At 35.7% G+C, this 17675-nt stretch overlaps 2 protein-coding genes across 3 annotated transcripts in view; one reads left to right on the forward strand and one right to left on the reverse strand.

The window, feature by feature from the left end:
• Positions 1-7817, forward strand: part of kif16ba (kinesin family member 16Ba) — a 21291-nt gene extending 13474 nt beyond the window's left edge. Inside the window, exons 22-32 of the mRNA XM_016469990.1 lie at positions 451-835; positions 1797-2057; positions 3205-3542; positions 4409-4567; positions 4693-4798; positions 5883-5924; positions 6266-6310; positions 6398-6520; positions 6627-6716; positions 7288-7371; positions 7452-7817. Coding sequence (XP_016325476.1) covers positions 451-835; positions 1797-2057; positions 3205-3542; positions 4409-4567; positions 4693-4798; positions 5883-5924; positions 6266-6310; positions 6398-6520; positions 6627-6716; positions 7288-7371; positions 7452-7613 — 1795 coding nt within the window. The 3' untranslated portion in view covers positions 7614-7817. The remainder of the gene's footprint in view (positions 1-450; positions 836-1796; positions 2058-3204; positions 3543-4408; positions 4568-4692; positions 4799-5882; positions 5925-6265; positions 6311-6397; positions 6521-6626; positions 6717-7287; positions 7372-7451) is intronic.
• Positions 7818-9027: 1210 nt separating this feature from the next.
• LOC107675590 (NADH dehydrogenase [ubiquinone] 1 alpha subcomplex assembly factor 5-like) lies at positions 9028-15200 on the reverse strand. Of its 2 annotated transcripts, none has more exons than XM_016470002.1 (12): positions 14903-15200; positions 14664-14704; positions 14588-14628; positions 13299-13362; positions 12923-12970; positions 11906-12009; positions 11789-11828; positions 11515-11712; positions 11344-11404; positions 10792-10875; positions 9466-9548; positions 9028-9354 (listed from the first exon to the last, which is right to left on the reverse strand). In XM_016470002.1, the coding sequence occupies exons 1-12, from the start codon at positions 15033-15035 to the stop codon at positions 9313-9315; spliced, it is 939 nt and encodes a 312-aa protein (XP_016325488.1). In that variant the 5' UTR covers positions 15036-15200; the 3' UTR covers positions 9028-9312. The 2 variants fall into 2 exon arrangements, with proteins under 2 accessions (XP_016325488.1, XP_016325484.1); XM_016469998.1 differs by having other exon boundaries at positions 14664-14685; positions 14884-15197.
• Positions 15201-17675: the final 2475 nt, after the last annotated feature.

Here is a 17675-nt window from a genome sequence, read left to right on the forward strand (position 1 = left end):
ACACACACACACACTCACACACACCCACACACACACTTGCATTTTTGTTTTACTGTGTCTCTCCATAGGCGTAATGGTTTTTATACTGTACAAACTGTATTTTCTATCGGCCTACATCAACCCTACACCTAACCCTACCCTTTACAGGAAACTGGCAATTTTTGAATTGCATAAAACACCATGTAGTATATATTTTTTAACCCTTTTGGTTTACGGGGACACAGGAAGTGTCCTCATAAACCATGTTTACGTTGTATGGTATGTGTCATTATACACACAGTTATAAATATGCAATAAATTTATATTGTAATTATATATTATAAATATATTAAGATTGTATTATAAATATTAGATATATATTTAGATAACTTATATATTAATATCTATATGGAGTTATAGCTGTATGCGTACGTTTGAAACCATGTCAAAATGAATGTCTTGAACATCAAGGCGTCTGGAGGAGCGAGAGAAGGAGCAGCTGAGTCTGGTTGGGCGTCTGGAGGAGCAGCTGAGGGAGCGCAGCGAGGAGGCGGCCGCCCTGCTCACGCCGGATGAAGCGCGCAGACTGGAGGAGGAGAGACAGACGCTCACCGAGCTCAGGGAGGAGCTGCTCAGAGCCAAGGAGGCACGGATCGATGGAGAGGAGGAGGGCGGGGAGGAGGCCCGGAGGAGCGCACAGGCACGCTACCAACATTTCAAGCAGATACAGGTGGAGGAGCTGAGTATGCTGGAGGAGTCACTGATCCAGCAGAAGGACCGGCTGGAACGGGAGGTGGCCCATGAGCGCACGTCACTCGGCCTGCTGATGCACACTCACAAGGACAAACAGAGACAGGTACAGGGGTCCTTGTGTCAGAAAACTGAGGTGGGGAGGTGTTTTAGTTGTTTGTATATCCACTGCACTTAAATAATATTGTGGGTGGTCATTTTGAAATTTATATTTTCGTTTAAAATGTATCAAGTTAGAAGAAACAATCTTTTGAGATGATTGTTTGATGAGTGAATCAAAGCATGATGCAGTGCATCCTGTGTAGGCCAGTTCATGAACAAAGGATTCTTTTGAGATGATTCTTTTTAGTGAATCTCTAACATACAACGTATTCTGTTTCACAAACAAATGACTCTTCTGAGATTATTCATTTTAGTGAATCAAAAACATATAGAAGGACGGGTGTAATCTGATTCAGAAACACATGATTCTTTTTAGTGAATCAAAACATGATGCAGAGCGACCTGTGTAGACCAATTCACGAACAAAAGACTCTATTAAACTGGTTCTTTATAGTGAATCTGTAACAAACAACTGTACTGGTGTAATTCTGATTCACAAACTAATGACTTTTCTGAGATGATTATTTTTAGTTAATCTAAAAATTATGCAGCACAACCTCACCTGTGTAGTCTAATTCATGAACAATTGACTCTTTTGATACTATTTAGTAGGGCTGCACGATAAATCGCATGCGATATTTAATGCGCATCTTGTCAGAAAGTTAAATGGTCCTTTTTAGTGAATCTATCACATCCATCAGGACCAATATAGTCTATTTAACAAATGACTCTTATGAGTCGGATAGTTCAATAAGTTATGAATAGTTCAGTAAGACAAATTGCCGGTTTGAATTAGTGAATTAGAAAAACTAAATAATTTGAAGCATTAGCAGAGAGAGAATTTCTTTCAGATGTGAGAAAAATGGACATAATAACTGAAAGTAACCAAAAGAATTGTAATGGAATCAGTATGAGAATGAAAATTGAATCAAGACTCTGGTGATTCACTTTTCTCGTCCTTGCAGGTCCGTGATATGATGGAGCGTGGTGTTCAGGACGTGTCATCTCTGGGTCAGGAGGAGGTTCTGATCCAGCAGGCCGAGCACAGTCTGCAGTTTAAAGAGAGGCAGCTCCAGTCTCTCCGTGAGAAACATCTCCCTGCTGTCTCAGAGGAGAGACAGAGAGCCATCGAGCTCCTGGAGAGAGTTAGAGGAGGGACAGGGTCTCCTGGTTTAGACGGAAGTCCAGAAGATATGGACAAAGAGCTGGACGAGACTCTATATCAGGTAAAACTCTGATGGTCTCTTCCTCTCTAAGTGGACGGTACTTGGATTAGTAGTAGCATCTTGCAAATACTTATGTATCTCGCTTTTATCCAGGGTTCCTACGCAGTTTGTAAAAGTATGGAAAAGTATGAATTTCCAGGTCTGGAAAAGTATGGAAAAAAGAAAGCGGAGTATGAAAAAATATTTGCATTTCCAGACTTTTGCCACTATTTAGTTTTCTATAATAGAAATAATATTATAATAAATATAATACATTTATCATACAAGAAGTGAGTTTTCTTGGCAGCTGTTTAATGATTCTTTAGTGATTGGCAAACATGATGACTGAATGAATTCAAGGTGCGTTTTTTCATTATGCAAAAATGCAGGTTATAGGTGTTTTGGGTTTCTTCTCACGATATTACAAAGTCTCTAAAGGGATTTTTGCACAAATTTCTGTGTGCGCACGAGAAACCATTAAACTTAGCAAATAGGATGATGCTCACTGAGTCACCTATTGCACCATCAGCCCATTTTGCGGTGTGGTGTCTTGGCCGCCACACAGTATGAGTTAAAGTAGACTTAAGACCTTGAAATAAGACATACTGCCCTAAAGAGAGCCAAATTTTGAACACTTTTTTTACAGTACCAGTCTCTTTTTTAGCCCCTTGAGCTTGGCATATAGGACAATGCACACAGCCGTATTATGCCATCAGACCATTTCGTGTCATGGTTTCTCCACCATGTGTTAAAGTGGACAGTAGGCCTTTTGCATCCAATTCATGTGCATCCATGCTCTCATTTTCTCCATTGTAAGATGGCAGTGACACACAAAGGAAATAGGTGATAGTATATGTAAAACTAGAAATTTTAATGCGTAAGAACGCCTTTCTCAAGGGAGCAAAACATTTTCTTTTTTTAAGGGGCTTTGTATGTTGTCACTTCGAGAAAATCAGTGAATAAACCCCTGAGAAAATAAAAATATTTACAGATGACCATACTATATACCAAATATAAATCTGAAAATAATGCTCCTTTTATGTTAAATATGGTTTGAAGATCTACTGAAAGGTTTGGAAATTTGAGTCTGGAAAAGCATGGAATTTTGAAATGGAAAATGTGTAGGAACCCTGTTTATCCAACTTTATCCGTCTGTTTTTCTCTGCAGGTAGAGAAGGAGTTGGAGGAGAAGGAGGAGCGTTTGTCTCAGTACAGTGCGAGCACCGAGCAGCTGCAGCAGCTCCAGCAGTCATACGAGTTCACGGCAAACGTGGCCCGTCAGGAGGAGAAGGTTCGCAGGAAGGAGAAGGAGATCCTGGAGTGGAAGGAGAAACAGCAGCGGGAGGCTCTGGAGCAGGCGGTCGCACGCTTGGAGAGGAAACACTCCGCTTACCGCAGAAGCCTCAGTCTGGAGCCGGACGCTGAAGGGCCCAGAAAGAGGTCACAGTCTGCTTTAGGACAGAGCACTTCCAGGTTTACAGGAACACAAGACCTGGACCAGGACAGGTGTGTAGTTTTTTAGGAGGACACTAGCACAGGGGTTCCCCTTGTGAGGGATAAATATAAAGGCAGCTGGATATTTTTATGAATAAATACATATTAATACTGTTTGAGACAATAATTAAGGTATGTAAAAAGGTCATTAATCCCATTAGGAATATGCCAGATGGCTCACAAAAAATTACAAACAATAATTCACATAAATAAATATAAATATAAAAACCTAAAAATGCACCCAAACAATATGCAAATATGAGAATATAGTCTAATTAATTGTGATATTATTCATATCTATAAGTATCAAGATAAATATATTTTTTGTATATACTTGTATGCAAGTATAAGAACATCCTAAAATGGATTATTAGTGATATTATAAAAACAATTAAATCAAATAATTGTTTCCAAAATTAAACAATTGGCTTTTACAAGGTCTTTATATGATTATTTTGAAAAAGATTTACTTTTTATTAAATTGACAACGTACCTGTGATTGACACTTACATTTTTTCATAAAGATTTTTACTTTAGAAAAATATTTAGAAAGCAAATTATAAGTAAAATGAAATAAGTAATGTATTAATCATTTACAATAATTAATGTTTTAGTCTTCACCAGAAAGCGCAATGAAATGCTATTAAATTAAGTGCATGTGACGGTAAAAAAATCAATTGTTGAACACATATTTCATTAATATCCTAAGTTCTCACTTTAACAGCCCTAAAATAAATGTAGTTAAATAAATTAAAAATCTCTCAAATGTTTTACGGACCCCAGAACCCCCTTGCGGCCCCTGGGCATCCCTGGATTTGACTGTGATAAATCTAGAGCCGCTTTGCTGAGTCTTTTCTTTTGCTCTGGATGTTTCTCAGGATGGAGCGAGAGATTGCGCAGCTGAAGCAGAGGATCAGTGAGAGTGAAGGAAGCATGCGGAGTCTCAGTGTGAGCGGAGAAGACAAAAACAACGTGAACCAGTCGCCCGTCAGCCCCATACAGACCCTCCCGACTGTCCTGTCCATAGGAGACGAGAGGTACACACACCACAGCTGCCTTCACTGCTGCTTAACGCTCTAAAACAAGCAGCTTGAAATGAAGATTTTGTGATTTTGTCAGTACGTAATTTCATTTGTGGCTGAACTGCTCATTTCACTCTCAGGATGAATGCGTATATTGAAGAAGAGGTGCAGCGGAGGCTGCAGAAACTGAACCTGCTGAACAGAGAGAATAACAACACACTCTCACTGTCTTCAGACTCACTGCAGGTATAAAGCTACAGCTAACACACGCACTCACTGTAAACCGCAACACCCACAGACAACATCAAATCAAACCCGTTTACTTACATAGATCCAGAAATATTCTTTGCATTTGAAATAAATAGAGCGTGTTGTAAATAGAGTTTTGCTTTTTAAAACATAGGTACATATCAGTGTTGTCATTGTTAATCAAAACGATTAAGTGTGGTTAAATGTCCCAGACCCTCCCATGAATTGAATTCTTAATTAAAATAATAAAATCTTTCATTGAATTAAAGCTGAAATAAAATATTAAATATATAAAATATGTCTGTCTATATGTCTAAACTAAAACTGAAATTAATATAAATTAAAGCTAAAAAGAAAAAGAAAAAATGACAAAAGCACATAATGGTATATGATATTATAATGATATTAGTAAAATTAAAATAAAAACTGGAAATGTACAAAAATAAAAGCTAATTTAAAATATGAACAAATACTATATTATATAAATAATACTAAAATAACAATGTCAAGATGTCATTACATGTCATCATTTACTTTTACTTGTTTATTTACCACTATTTTCTTCAGAAAATCTATTAATTTCTGCCAGAGTAACTGAGATGACAAGAGAAAAATAATATTATTAACCAATAATAAACTATTATTACCAGTAAAATTGTATTATTTTCCACTAAATATTCTCTCACTCAAGAATACTTTACCATACAGAAGTGAAATATGATGTCTTTAAATTGTAGATCATAACATCATGTTCTTACTATCATTATACTACTATAAACACATACATGTTATTGTAAAATTCCTTTTCTCTTTGGATTGATTGCAAACTATTGGTAAAATTTGTGAAACTTAAAAAGCAAGCCCAAACTGCTCTGAATCTGCTCCTTTTTTTTTGTTTTTTTGTTTTTGCATTTTCTGTGTTGATTTCAGCTAAAAACCACAATTAAATTAGCCAAACTTTTTTCTGTGTGGGCTTGCTAAAGAGGAGAAAACGGTTTAATGTTACCCTAGTCATGCGCAAGAGACACATTAAAACCCACAGAATTGTTTTTGGCATCAACAAAGTTGTTTAACTCTGCAGGAGGAGGAGCAGGATAGTGAAGGTAGCTCTGTTTTTTATGAGGTAAGCACAGGCCTCAGCCAATCAGCACCAGCTGAGTGCACAGTGATTTGCATGATCCAGCCTTAATTTGCATACCTCTCACAATCTCTGATATCAGTAGATTGGGTCTTTCCTCTGCGGTTTTTCTTCTTTGGAAGCATGCAGCCTGCCCACCGATGTCTTGCATCAATGCATTTCTCCTTTTGCTGTAATCAAACTGTTTTTTTTTTTTGCTACCTCACTGATGGGAAATGACAAACAAGTGCTTGCTTGACCCCCTAAAATCAGCTGCTAGTAATTGAGACTGTTAAAGTTATGTTAGTTGTTATATGACCCTAATAAAATGTGTTTTAATCTCTCAGGACAACGATAAAAAACACATCGATCAACGCAAACTGAAATACGAGGTACTCTTTTGTATGTTTAGGGAATGTTTTTTCATTAGCACTTCAATTGAGGACGTTTTCTGACCATAATTTCCCATCTTTCCACAGCGGCTGGTGTCGATTCCTCTGGAACCCAGTCCAGAGAGTCTTAAAGATCCGGTGAAGATCAGTATTCCCCGTTACATCCTATGCGGTCAGGGAAAAGATGAACACTTTGAGTTCGAAGTCAAGGTTTGTCTGCATTTTATACTATCACTGCATTATCTGTGAGAATGTCTTTATTGACCGTGTGGTGAAGTGTCTGAATGGTCCTTTGATGCTTTTGTCCTGTGTGCAGATCACTGTTTTGGATGAAACGTGGACGGTGTTTAGAAGATACAGTCGTTTTCGGGAGATGCACAAATCTCTGAAGCTGAAATATTCAGAGGTATGACTTGCATAGAAACATGTAAGCAACATGTGTGACGCAACTAGACACAACTAGTTGAACATGACGCTAGTTACACAAAAGTTATGGGTTCGATTCCCAGAGAATGCACAAACTAATGAAATGTATCAGAATGCATTGTAAGTTGCTTTGGATAAATGCATAAATGTAAACATTTGAAATCAAATTTATTCATATAATTTTTTGAATGTTTTTATCATATTTTATTTTATTTTTTAAATATATATTTCACCCCAAAATATATTTTTTTGCTTTATTTACATGCATTTAAAATTCATTCATGCATAAGTTGCTCATGCATAAATGTAAAATTCATCAAACTCATTCATGTAACCGGTCAATTTTACTTTAAAATACTTTATTTTTATAAATATTTCAACCCAAAAAATATTTTTAACACCATCAAATAAGTTTTTGCATTAATTTCATGCAAATTGTCATGTTTTTTTTTTCCCACTTAATTTTGTGGTGAAATATGACCTGGATGTTTTTGTGAGATTCACCCTACTATGGCATATTAGATATTTTAAAATTTTGAATCTTGTTTTAGCTTGCGGCTTTGGACTTCCCTCCCAAAAAGATTTTTGGAAATCGAGACGAGAGAATGGTTGCGGAGCGCCGGAATCTGCTGGAGGTAATCAGATGTGTTTCCAATCCATCACTTTTGAACGAGAAACCTCTGAAGATGCTGATGATGTCATTGTGTTTTCCCAGCAATACCTGTGGAACTTCTTCCGCGTGATGATGTCACCCTCCTCCTCTTCTCCTCTGAGAACAGACGAGTTTGGACTACACCTCTCAAAACACTCCGTGTGCAGCATCTCTCCTTTCTTTAAGAAGGGAGTGTTTGACTACAGCAGTCACGGGACGGGCTGATACACACACACACACACACACTCCAGTACAAAAAAACACTAATTTACATAAATACAAACTGAGACAAAGACATTTCACCTTAAAATCAAAAGGAAAAATTATATAAAAGAAATGATATAATGCATAAAGAAAATCAAGCCTGATTTTGGAACCATAAAGATTTTTGCATTGCAACATTATTTTCATGGCAATTAAGCACATTTTTCCAAATCAATTTCTCGTAATATTATACATTTTGAGTTTTTAATTCTGAGGTTTTGCGTAGTTGTGGTTCTCATAGTAATACAGATATTTAAAAAAAAATTCTGTATTCAAGTTAAAAATCTTTTTTTATTATTATCATTATTATTATTATAAAGAAAAGTAGCATAAATTAAAAAAAAAACAGTAGTACAACAATACTGCCATGATGTATAAATTCTTTAAAATTTAAATAAAATATTATTGTTGCCATGAAAATAATATCATAATGGAAAAAAATACTATGAATACAAAAATAGGCTTTTTTTTCTTTATACTTTGAGGTGAAATATGACCTGGATTCATTTAGACACTAATGAACTCGCTCAGGAAAGTTTGAAATCAAGAGCAGGAACGGTAGAAATAATAGGAAGAAAAGGATCCAAAGTAGATGTAAATAATTTTGTTGTGCCTTGTTGGCATTGAGCTTTAAACACTTCAAAGAATAGGAAATCTGGACTTAATCTGACAACAGATGGTCACTGTGACCTGCTCCAAACGTTTTGTGTTTACATCGAGGACCATGAAGCCTGTTTCTGTGGACAGACAGGACGTCCTGTAGCTGCTACTTGGGTTTGTGATTCACTTTAAATCATGTACATGTTTAAGTTGCTGCGTATAATGGATCTCCACTACTTTAGTCTGGATTCAGATGATGTAATGAGAACGGCAGCCTGTTAATGCCTCCGATCCATATGTACTCCAGATTAAATGAATTACAGCAAACCTGTACTAATATATCCATGATACTCAGGCTAACATTGAGCAGTTTTGTTGTTTTTTATAACCACTAAGAGGTCAAAGCTCACAAAATAGCACATGAAGTGTGAGCTAATGTCTTCCCGAAAAAAAAAAAAGATTGCTTTTGATTCAAAATTAGTGTCATACTCATCGCCCTGGATGCAGTTTAAGTAGAATATGCTGTAATAACATGACTATTGATAACTATTGAACTCTTAACGATTCATTTTCAGCACTATGAAGCCATGTGTATATGCAGAATGTGTATGTAAATGTATTGTACACTTGATCTGTACAGGGGAGCTTGTTCTCATGATGTCTGGAGGAAAGGGATATACTGCTATATTAGCTGTTAAACACTAGAACGCTTGTTTTCTCTAAAAGAGTACTGAGAGTAAGATGTATACATTTTTAAAACACTATTTTCATTTGCTTTTTGATTTCTGAGAACTGAATGTAATCATTTGTGAGCAACATGATTTGGTAACTCAGTTTTAGAGAGTAACATGAATTGTTTATCACCATATTAAAATCATTGTTTATTTATGTTGGAGTACATTGTCAAAAGAAGCTTTTGCAAAAATACAGTTTGTTGATGGAACGTTCGTGTGTAATCATGTTCATGTAAGTAAAGCAGATCCGGAGTTGATTTGAGGATAAAACTTCTTCCTGTCCTAGGGTTTTTCATTGGTTTTCTGGTGGTCGGTCTGAAGTTTGCTTATTTTTGACAGATCGGCGAACCCCTTTTTGCTGGTTTTGCCTGTAAATTCATCACAAGATGGCCAAGTCAGAATCTCACTACGATTCCACTTTTGGAGGAATGCGATTGGCTGTGGTTTGTTCCATGCTGACCAATGAAAATGCAACAGACCTGAGACTCATGAGGCTTCCAGCCAATCATGTAGAGGATCTGAAATGTAGCTGGAACGGAACCGTCTTCATTGCCATACATCTCTAGAAGAAATCAAATTAAGAGAATAACAATTTCTAGGATCGTCGAGTAAACAAAACAAATTTTAGTGTCTCTACATCAGTTTTTTTGACAATGTTTTTTTATTTTTATTATTTTTACTCAGAAATAGACGTTTCTATGCAATAATATGTTTTAGAGATTGACAAAATTATATAAATATACATGTATACATTATATTCATAATAACATTTCTGTGACTTTTCCAGGTCTAGAAATCACACTCATCAATCAATATCTCATACTGTATATCCAGGTTATGCAAGATCATGAAAACCCTGATTCTTGAATTAAAGGAACTAATTATGAAATACGATTTCATCTTACATCTTGATTTTTAATTGTTTTAGATGATATCAAACCTTTTGTCTTATTTTAAATAATTTTAAGCCATCTTGCGGCCCCCTGGTTGAGAATCACTGTTCTACATAAAAGTATTAGAGGATCTGAAATGTAGCTGGAACTGAACCGTCTTCATTGCCATACATCTCTAGAAGAAATCAAATTAAGAGAATAACACAATTTCTAGGATCGTCGAGTAAACAAAACAAATTTTAGTGTCTCTACATCAGTTTTTTTGACAATGTTTTTTTATTTTTATTATTTTTACTCAGAAATAGACGTTTCTATGCAATAATATGTTTTAGAGATTGACAAAATTATATAAATATACATGTATACATTATATTCATAATAACATTTCTGTGACTTTTCCAGGTCTAGAAATCACACTCATCAATCAATATCTCATACTGTATATCCAGGTTATGCAAGATCATGAAAACCCTGATTCTTGAATTAAAGGAACTAATTATGAAATACGATTTCATCTTACATCTTGATTTTTAATTGTTTTAGATGATATCAAACCTTTTGTCTTATTTTAAATAATTTTAAGCCATCTTGCGGCCCCCTGGTTGAGAATCACTGTTCTACATAAAAGTATTCTTGTAGAAAAAAAAAAACCAATACTACTGAAATTTACATGGTCATAACCTTAATTTTAAACAAGTATTTAATTAAAATATAATATCAGAGGTCCTGGACTGCATTGAAGTACATGATTTAAATACATAAGTTAAATTTTAGCGTAATCACTGTTCCACATATAATTATTGTTGTCGAAAGTATAAATATGTAATAAAATAAATACAATGGAAATTAAAATTTCATTTAAAATGTTCAATCCTCCAAGCGTTCGATGCAGTTCCCAGTTTGCGGTCTCACCTTTATAAATGGCAGCTGCCGCCAGTATAGTGTCTCTGTGTAGGAATGACTTCCTGTTCCACGCACAGTTGCTTTCACCCATACCTGAAGTACAGGAATAAACTAAACACATTCTCCTTTTCATAACATAACAAGACACCAAATTTAAAGGGATACTCCACCCCAAAATGAAAATTTTGTCATTAATCACTTTACCCCCATGTCGTTCCAAACCCGTAAAAGCTTTGTTCGTCTTCGGAACACAATTTAAGATATTTTGGATGAAAACCGGGAGGCTTGTGACTGTCCCATTGACTGCCAAGTAAATTACACTGTCAAGGTCCAGAAAAGTATGAAAGACATCGTCAGAATAGTCCATCTGCCATCAGTGGTTCAACCGTAACGTTATGAAGTGACGAGAATACTTTTTGTACACGAAGAAAACAAAAATAACGACTTTATTCAACAATTCGTCTCGTCTGTGTCTCTCCGCATCACCATTTTGGAGAATATGGTAAGTGATTAATGACAAAATTTTAATTTTGGGGTGGAGTGACCCTTTAAAGAGTTTACCTTGTAAGTCACTCATGACCTCCAGCATACCAGGATAATGGACCTGAACTTCATCAATGTCCTGAATGACAACACAAAAACGCCCCAGTGTAGTCACACATAATTCAACTCAAAACAGATCTGCAGATTACGTAGTTGAATCAGCGTAATCAAACGTTGAAATATCCATACCACAGTGAGCATGTTGAAGCCGGCCTGTCCCAGCAGGTTGCCCAGGTCAGTGACGGCTGTGTAGGGTGAGATATGGGGCGCAAAGCCGCCCTCCCTCTCTAGCTCGGCTAACTGCAGAGAACATCGCAGCTCGTAGAGCGTCTCACCGCCGACCATTGCTCCAATGAACACGCAATCCGGCTTCAACACTTGGTGGATCTGAACCACAAAAACAGGGTTTTTTGTATTATTTATAATGTGCGACAGGACTGCACACTTGGTTTGATCCTCATACCTGTCTCAAAGCTCCAGGAAGGTCGTTGATCCAGTGCAGACTGAGGAGACAAATACGGCTTTATAAATGACAGTTCATTCTTTAAATTTCCCATCATGCACTGGGGCAGTACTGTACCTCAGGCTGCTAAGCACTAGGTCAAACATGTTTTCTTTAAATGGCAAAAACTCCTCATCTGCCAAAACACACTGAGTAGGCATCTCACATTTCTTCCTATTTCTCTAAAGAACAAGGACGAGAAAGAAGTTTCAAAAAGTTTCACTAAGGCTGCATTTGTCTGATCAGAAATGCAGCAAAAAACATAACTCTGTGAACTTTTATTACAATTTAAAATAACTGTTTTCTATTTGCATATATTTTAAAGTGTAATTTATTCCTATGGTAAAAACTGCATTTTCACATGATCCTTCAGAAATCACTCTAATATGTTGTTTTGCTGCTCAAGAGATATTTCTTGTTCTTAGCAATGTAAAAAAAAAAAAGATAATTTTATTGTTGTTTTATCGTTGTATCAATGTTGAAAACAGTTGTGCGGCTCAATATTTTTGTGGAGACCGTATTGCAAGTTCAGCAAAAAAGAACAGCATTTATTTGAAATAGAAATCTTTTGTAACATTAGAAATGTCTTCAGTGCCACTTTTTCTCAATTTAATGCATTCTTGGGCAAAAAAAGTATTAATTTCTTAAAAAAAAAAAAAAACTATGGTAAAAACTGCATTTTCACATGATCCTTCAGAAATCACTCTAATATGTTGTTTTGCTGCTCAAGAGATATTTCTTGTTCTTAGCAATGTAAAAAAAAAAGAGATAATTTTATTGTTGTTTTATCGTTGTATCAATGTTGAAAACAGTTGTGCAGCTCAATATTTTTGTGGAGACCGTATTGCAAGTTCAGCAAAAAAGAACAGCATTTATTTGAAATAGAAATCTTTTGTAACATTAGAAATGTCTTCAGTGCCACTTTTTCTCAATTTAATGCATTCTTGGGCAAAAAAAGTATTAATTTCTTAAAAAAAAAAAAAAAGTCTTACTGACCCCAAAGATTTAAATGGGCAAATCTATAGCCGTTTATAAAATGTAAGGTTTATGTTGCAGCTGTGCATTAGTAAAATAAAGACATGTTAAGTCTCTTACCAGGGAAGAGTCTGAAATGTCTGTTAAACAGAGACGTTCAACAATGTCCTGAGAAGAGAGAGAATTAGTGTAACTTAAAGGAATAATTTACTTTCTTCTGCAGAACACAAAAACAGATGTTTCAAAGAATGTTCACACTGCTCTTTTTCATAGTCAAAGTACATGCTGTCAAGCTTCTAGTGTTTGAATATGGAAAAAAAAACAAAACAGAAAAATATAGAAAAAAAAGAGCTTGACAGCCTTAGTCTCCTTTCACTTAATGTGAACATTCATCAAAAAATACCTTGTTATGTATCACAACATCATGAATGTAAGTACCTAAAGGCAGATTTTCTTTTAAGAGTGCTATTCACAGTAATGTAACGAACGGTTCTACCTTACTCAAATGCTCCGCGATGTGACTCTTCCCACATCCTACATCCAGAGCCAGAGGGAAAGTCCTGCAATGACATTCAGGGATCAAAAATTACAATTTTGTTATTATTTACTCACCCTCATGTTACTCAAAACCCACATGACTGTATTTATTCTTGTGAAAACAAACAGGATATATTATTCAGGATGCCAAAGTTGCTGTTACATTGAAAGCGGATGGGGACTGGAGTTGTTGAGCTCTCAAAACTCTAGCACTCTCTATTCTAATTCTATTCTTTAAAAAAACATGCCCCTTTTAGACTTGCACTTAAAAAAAACTAACACTAGCTTCTCTATTCTTTTTGTATTCTATCTGTAGTCCTCTAACACTAGCTTGCTCTATTCTTTTTCTATCTGTTTTCTTTTTATTTATTATATAATTAAATAAAAAAACCTAGCTATGTGTACTGCGTTAAGCTAACTGAGACTTCTCATTGTGTTAGTGAGGCCAGCAGGGGGTGCTCACCCTGTGGTCTGTGTGGGTCCTAACGCCCCAGTGTAGTGACGGGGACACTATACTGACAAAAAGCACCGTGTTTCGGATGAGACGTTAAACCGAGGTCCTGACTCTCTGTGGTCATTAAAAATCCTGTGTAACCCCGGCATCCTGGCCAAATTCGCCCATTGGCCTCTGATCATCATGGCCTCCTAACCATCCCCATATCTACTGATTGACTTCATCACTCTGTCTCCTCTCCTCCAATAAGCTGGTGTGTGGTGGGCATTCTGGCACAATATGGCTGCCGTCGCATCATCCAAGTGGATGCTGCACATTGGTGGTGGTTGAAGAGATTCTCCCATCCACGTAAAGCGCTTTGAGTACCCAGAAAAGTACAATATAAAAAGCAAACTTCCGCCAATGCCATATTTGCTATATATATATATATATATATATACACACATTTATATTATATATATATTTAATATATAAACAACAGTTTTCTTAAATATATACATGCATGTGTTTGCATTTATATATACATAATAAATAAGACACAGTACACACACATATTATGCAAACAAAAACTTTTATTTTGGATGCGATTAATCGCGATTAATCGTTTGACAGCACTAGTAAACGGCAGACTGGACATTCTGCTTGATATCTGCTTTTCTGCTCCACAAAACAAAATAAAGTCATACAGGGTTGAAGCGACAAGCCAGTGAGTAAAACGATATTTTTGTCTGAACTATTTCTTTAAGAACTCATGTCAGGATGTTTAAAAGGTATTTTAATAAGCGGGCAGTGACCTTGAGACATCATAAACTCTGTCTGCTAATCTGCTTCCCACCTGCAAACACAACGAAAGCAGAAGTTCACACACACCTCGTCTCGGAGGTAATCGTATTTGTCGCTGTCTAGTAAAGATGAAGCCCATTATCAAATGACTTCAGAAGACTTGAAATATAGCACACAAGTAGTATGGACTACTTCATGATGCTCTTTCGGAGCTCAACAGCCCCAGTCCCCATTCACTTCTATTGTATGATAAACAGTAGTGCTGTCAAACGATTAATCGCATCCAACATAAAAGTTTTTGTTGTATTTGTCGCTGTCTAGTAAAGATGAAGCCCATTGCTTCTGCCTACGCTTCATGCTCCTGTCAAACACGTTCATAGCGCCTCCCTGAGAGGAGAGACACCTCCATCCCCTCCACAGACATCGCAGAGCCCGGAGGCTTTTCACAGTGAGACTCATGCTTCCGTGCTAATTCTCATTTTAACACACATGATTTATTTCTACGGCTGGCTGACACAACTCTTTCAAACAAAGTGCTCTGCGTGCCTCTAAACGCCACGTAGGGGAGCTCAGCTCTGCGGCACACAACAGAGACTGTGTCTGAGGTAAAACCTGGACTGGACCAATCCCGGACACTGGAACATGGACTGGAGTCAGTTTGAAGTTCAGCCAAACTTTCAAACCAGGGCCGTCGCCAGTCATTCTTGAGACATGGGACAAAACAGGTCCAGCAAGGGTAACTGCTATTAGGTTTAAAAATAAAAATAAAATTGATAAAAATGTTTTTTTTTTAATGATGAAAAATAGCTTGTTTTGTCAAAAGCAACACTTACTAATATCTCCTATCAAAGCAAGGTTGTTTTTTAATGACACATGCATGTTTAATACGATTTTAAAGTTGCGTCCCCACTTTTTGTCAACACCGTCAGACATTCAATAAAATGTAATAAAATCAGGGAATATCAGGGGCAGCTGTCACTCTAAAGGACCACCTTGCCACAGTTCACCTCTGCAGAGTACATCAGTGTCAGACAGGCTCTGCTGAGTTTTATAGTTTTAGAATATTTTAAATCCTAATGTTAATATTTCCTTTGTCACAGCCATGATATGTCAACTCCATCTTCCAATTTCTGAGGAAATTATTTGAAATATTTAGATAATTTTATTCTCCTGAAGCAGGTTCCATTAGCATCTAGCATCAACAGAAAAAAATAAAATGGCTACTACATGAACTCCATTGGTTTTGTGAAAGAAATGCCAAATTTGTCAACACCGTCAGATGTCACCACCATAAGATTTTGTGTTCCAATGATATATCAAAATACTTAAATGTGACTCTTGAATAAAAGCTTTATAAACAATAACATACTCACTGTTTGTTGTGTTTGTTTTAATACAGTAACTGATTGATTCAATGTATTTGATAGTTAAAATGACTACAAATTCAGGTTTTCTTCACCTCCGTCAGATGTGTCAACTCCGTCAGTTCTGTCAGCTCCGTCAGTTGAATATTTTGATAATATTTCATTATGATATTTTATATTTGTTGTGGAATTGTTGGTCACATGTGAAAGTGTAATCTGTCTGCTAACACGAGAATGTGTTTTGAAATGTTAAAAACATCTTGAATGCTGTTAAAGATAAAGCTGAAATTATATTACACAGTCCAAGGTAAAAAAGCACATTTTGTTAAAAAAGAGAAAAGTTGGGAGGTTGTATCAAAGCATAGCTCAGTAGCTTAGTACATATAAGATACATAAATATAGTTTCATTTGTCTGAGTACAAGGTTTTATTTTTTCAATTTTGCGCCCTGTTTTGTCCCACTTCTCAAGAATGACTGGGGGGCATTTCGTTTTCATAAGGGGGCACACTTTTTTATGATCTCAGAAACAGACATTCACCAAAACAATAACGACCTGTATTATAACTTAAATTGATCAAGTTCTATATTAAAACAGATTTAAAAAGATAGTTCAACCAACAACAATTCATAAAGAAAAAAATCATTATACTTAGGTTTCAGGTTGCTGCAGCGTGTTTTTGCAGCGTTTAGCAATGTAGCCAATCATCTGTCGACTTTTGTGTTAGATGTTATATTATGTCTTTTATGTATTTATGTTAGAATCCAGTCACCGCTCAAATCGCCGGAGTTTTGTTCTGCACGCTCGCGAATCCTTTCGCGAAACGTTTTTCTATTCTATTCTATTCTATTCTATTCTGCAAAACAACATTAAATGAGTCGGAAAGCGGGGAAGTCGAAATAAATACAATCGCCGGAGTTTTGTTCTGCACGCTCGCGAATCCTTTCTTTATAACAGTCTAGAAACGTTTTTCTATTCTATTCTATTCTATTCTATTCTGCAAAACAACATTAAATGAGTCGGAAAGCGGGGAAGTCGAAATAAATACAGAACAATTGACATATACAACATATAAAATGTGGCTTTAGTTTGCGTTAAAGGTAAGTAATAAAACAATGATAAATGAAATAATACATTCTAAGAAGTAAAATTGCTAGTAAATGAGTGATTGCAGTCACATTTTGTGATATGAAACTGATGAATAATGAAACTAAAGCATTTCTTATCTGTAAGTTTATATTATATTATATTAGCCTATATTATATTACTGTAAGTCTATTTATATTTCCAGCAACAAACTCACAATAGCCTCAGATTAGTGTTTGGTATCAATTATAGTTTTATTCACATTTTGAATCGCTTTTTATTTTTATATTTACTTTTTAATTTGAATTGTTTTGAAAAGTTTGAGTAATTTAGTTGTTTTGTCATTTTTAATACTATTTTTTAATGTCTATATTCTAATGTCTAATTCGTTTTTTGTTTTAGTTTTAGCTGTTCTAATACATCAATTTAAACATAATGAGAATGTTGACTGAGATAAAATAAAAAGGATTTTTATTAAAAACTAAAAATTCTATAGAATATTTATATTCTTTGCTCTTCTGTGTCTATATATTATGTATATATCGTTTTTAGTTTTACGAATCTACACGGAATGTCAAAGTGAAAGGAAACACTCGTCTGGTGTGTTTTGAGCCCTTCGTCTCGCCGTATTAAAAAAAAGGGCGTGGCTTC

Source organism: Sinocyclocheilus anshuiensis, unplaced genomic scaffold, assembly GCF_001515605.1.
Source record: "Sinocyclocheilus anshuiensis isolate Anshui unplaced genomic scaffold, SAMN03320099.WGS_v1.1 scaffold469, whole genome shotgun sequence".
NCBI classification, from domain to species: domain Eukaryota; kingdom Metazoa; phylum Chordata; class Actinopteri; order Cypriniformes; family Cyprinidae; genus Sinocyclocheilus; species Sinocyclocheilus anshuiensis.

Bases quoted from the DNA above. Each gene is read 5' to 3' on its own strand.
- LOC107675590 (XM_016470002.1), bottom strand. From the start codon at position 15,035: ATGAGTCTCACTGTGAAAAGCCTCCGGGCTCTGCGATGTCTGTGGAGG. The intron at 13,363-14,587 runs GTCACTGCCCGC...ATGTCATTGCAG, and splicing joins AGAGTTTATGATGTCTCAAG to GACTTTCCCTCTGGCTCTGG. The intron at 9,355-9,465 runs GTCTGTTGCATT...ATGAATTTACAG, and splicing joins GGAAGCCTCATGAGTCTCAG to GCAAAACCAGCAAAAAGGGG.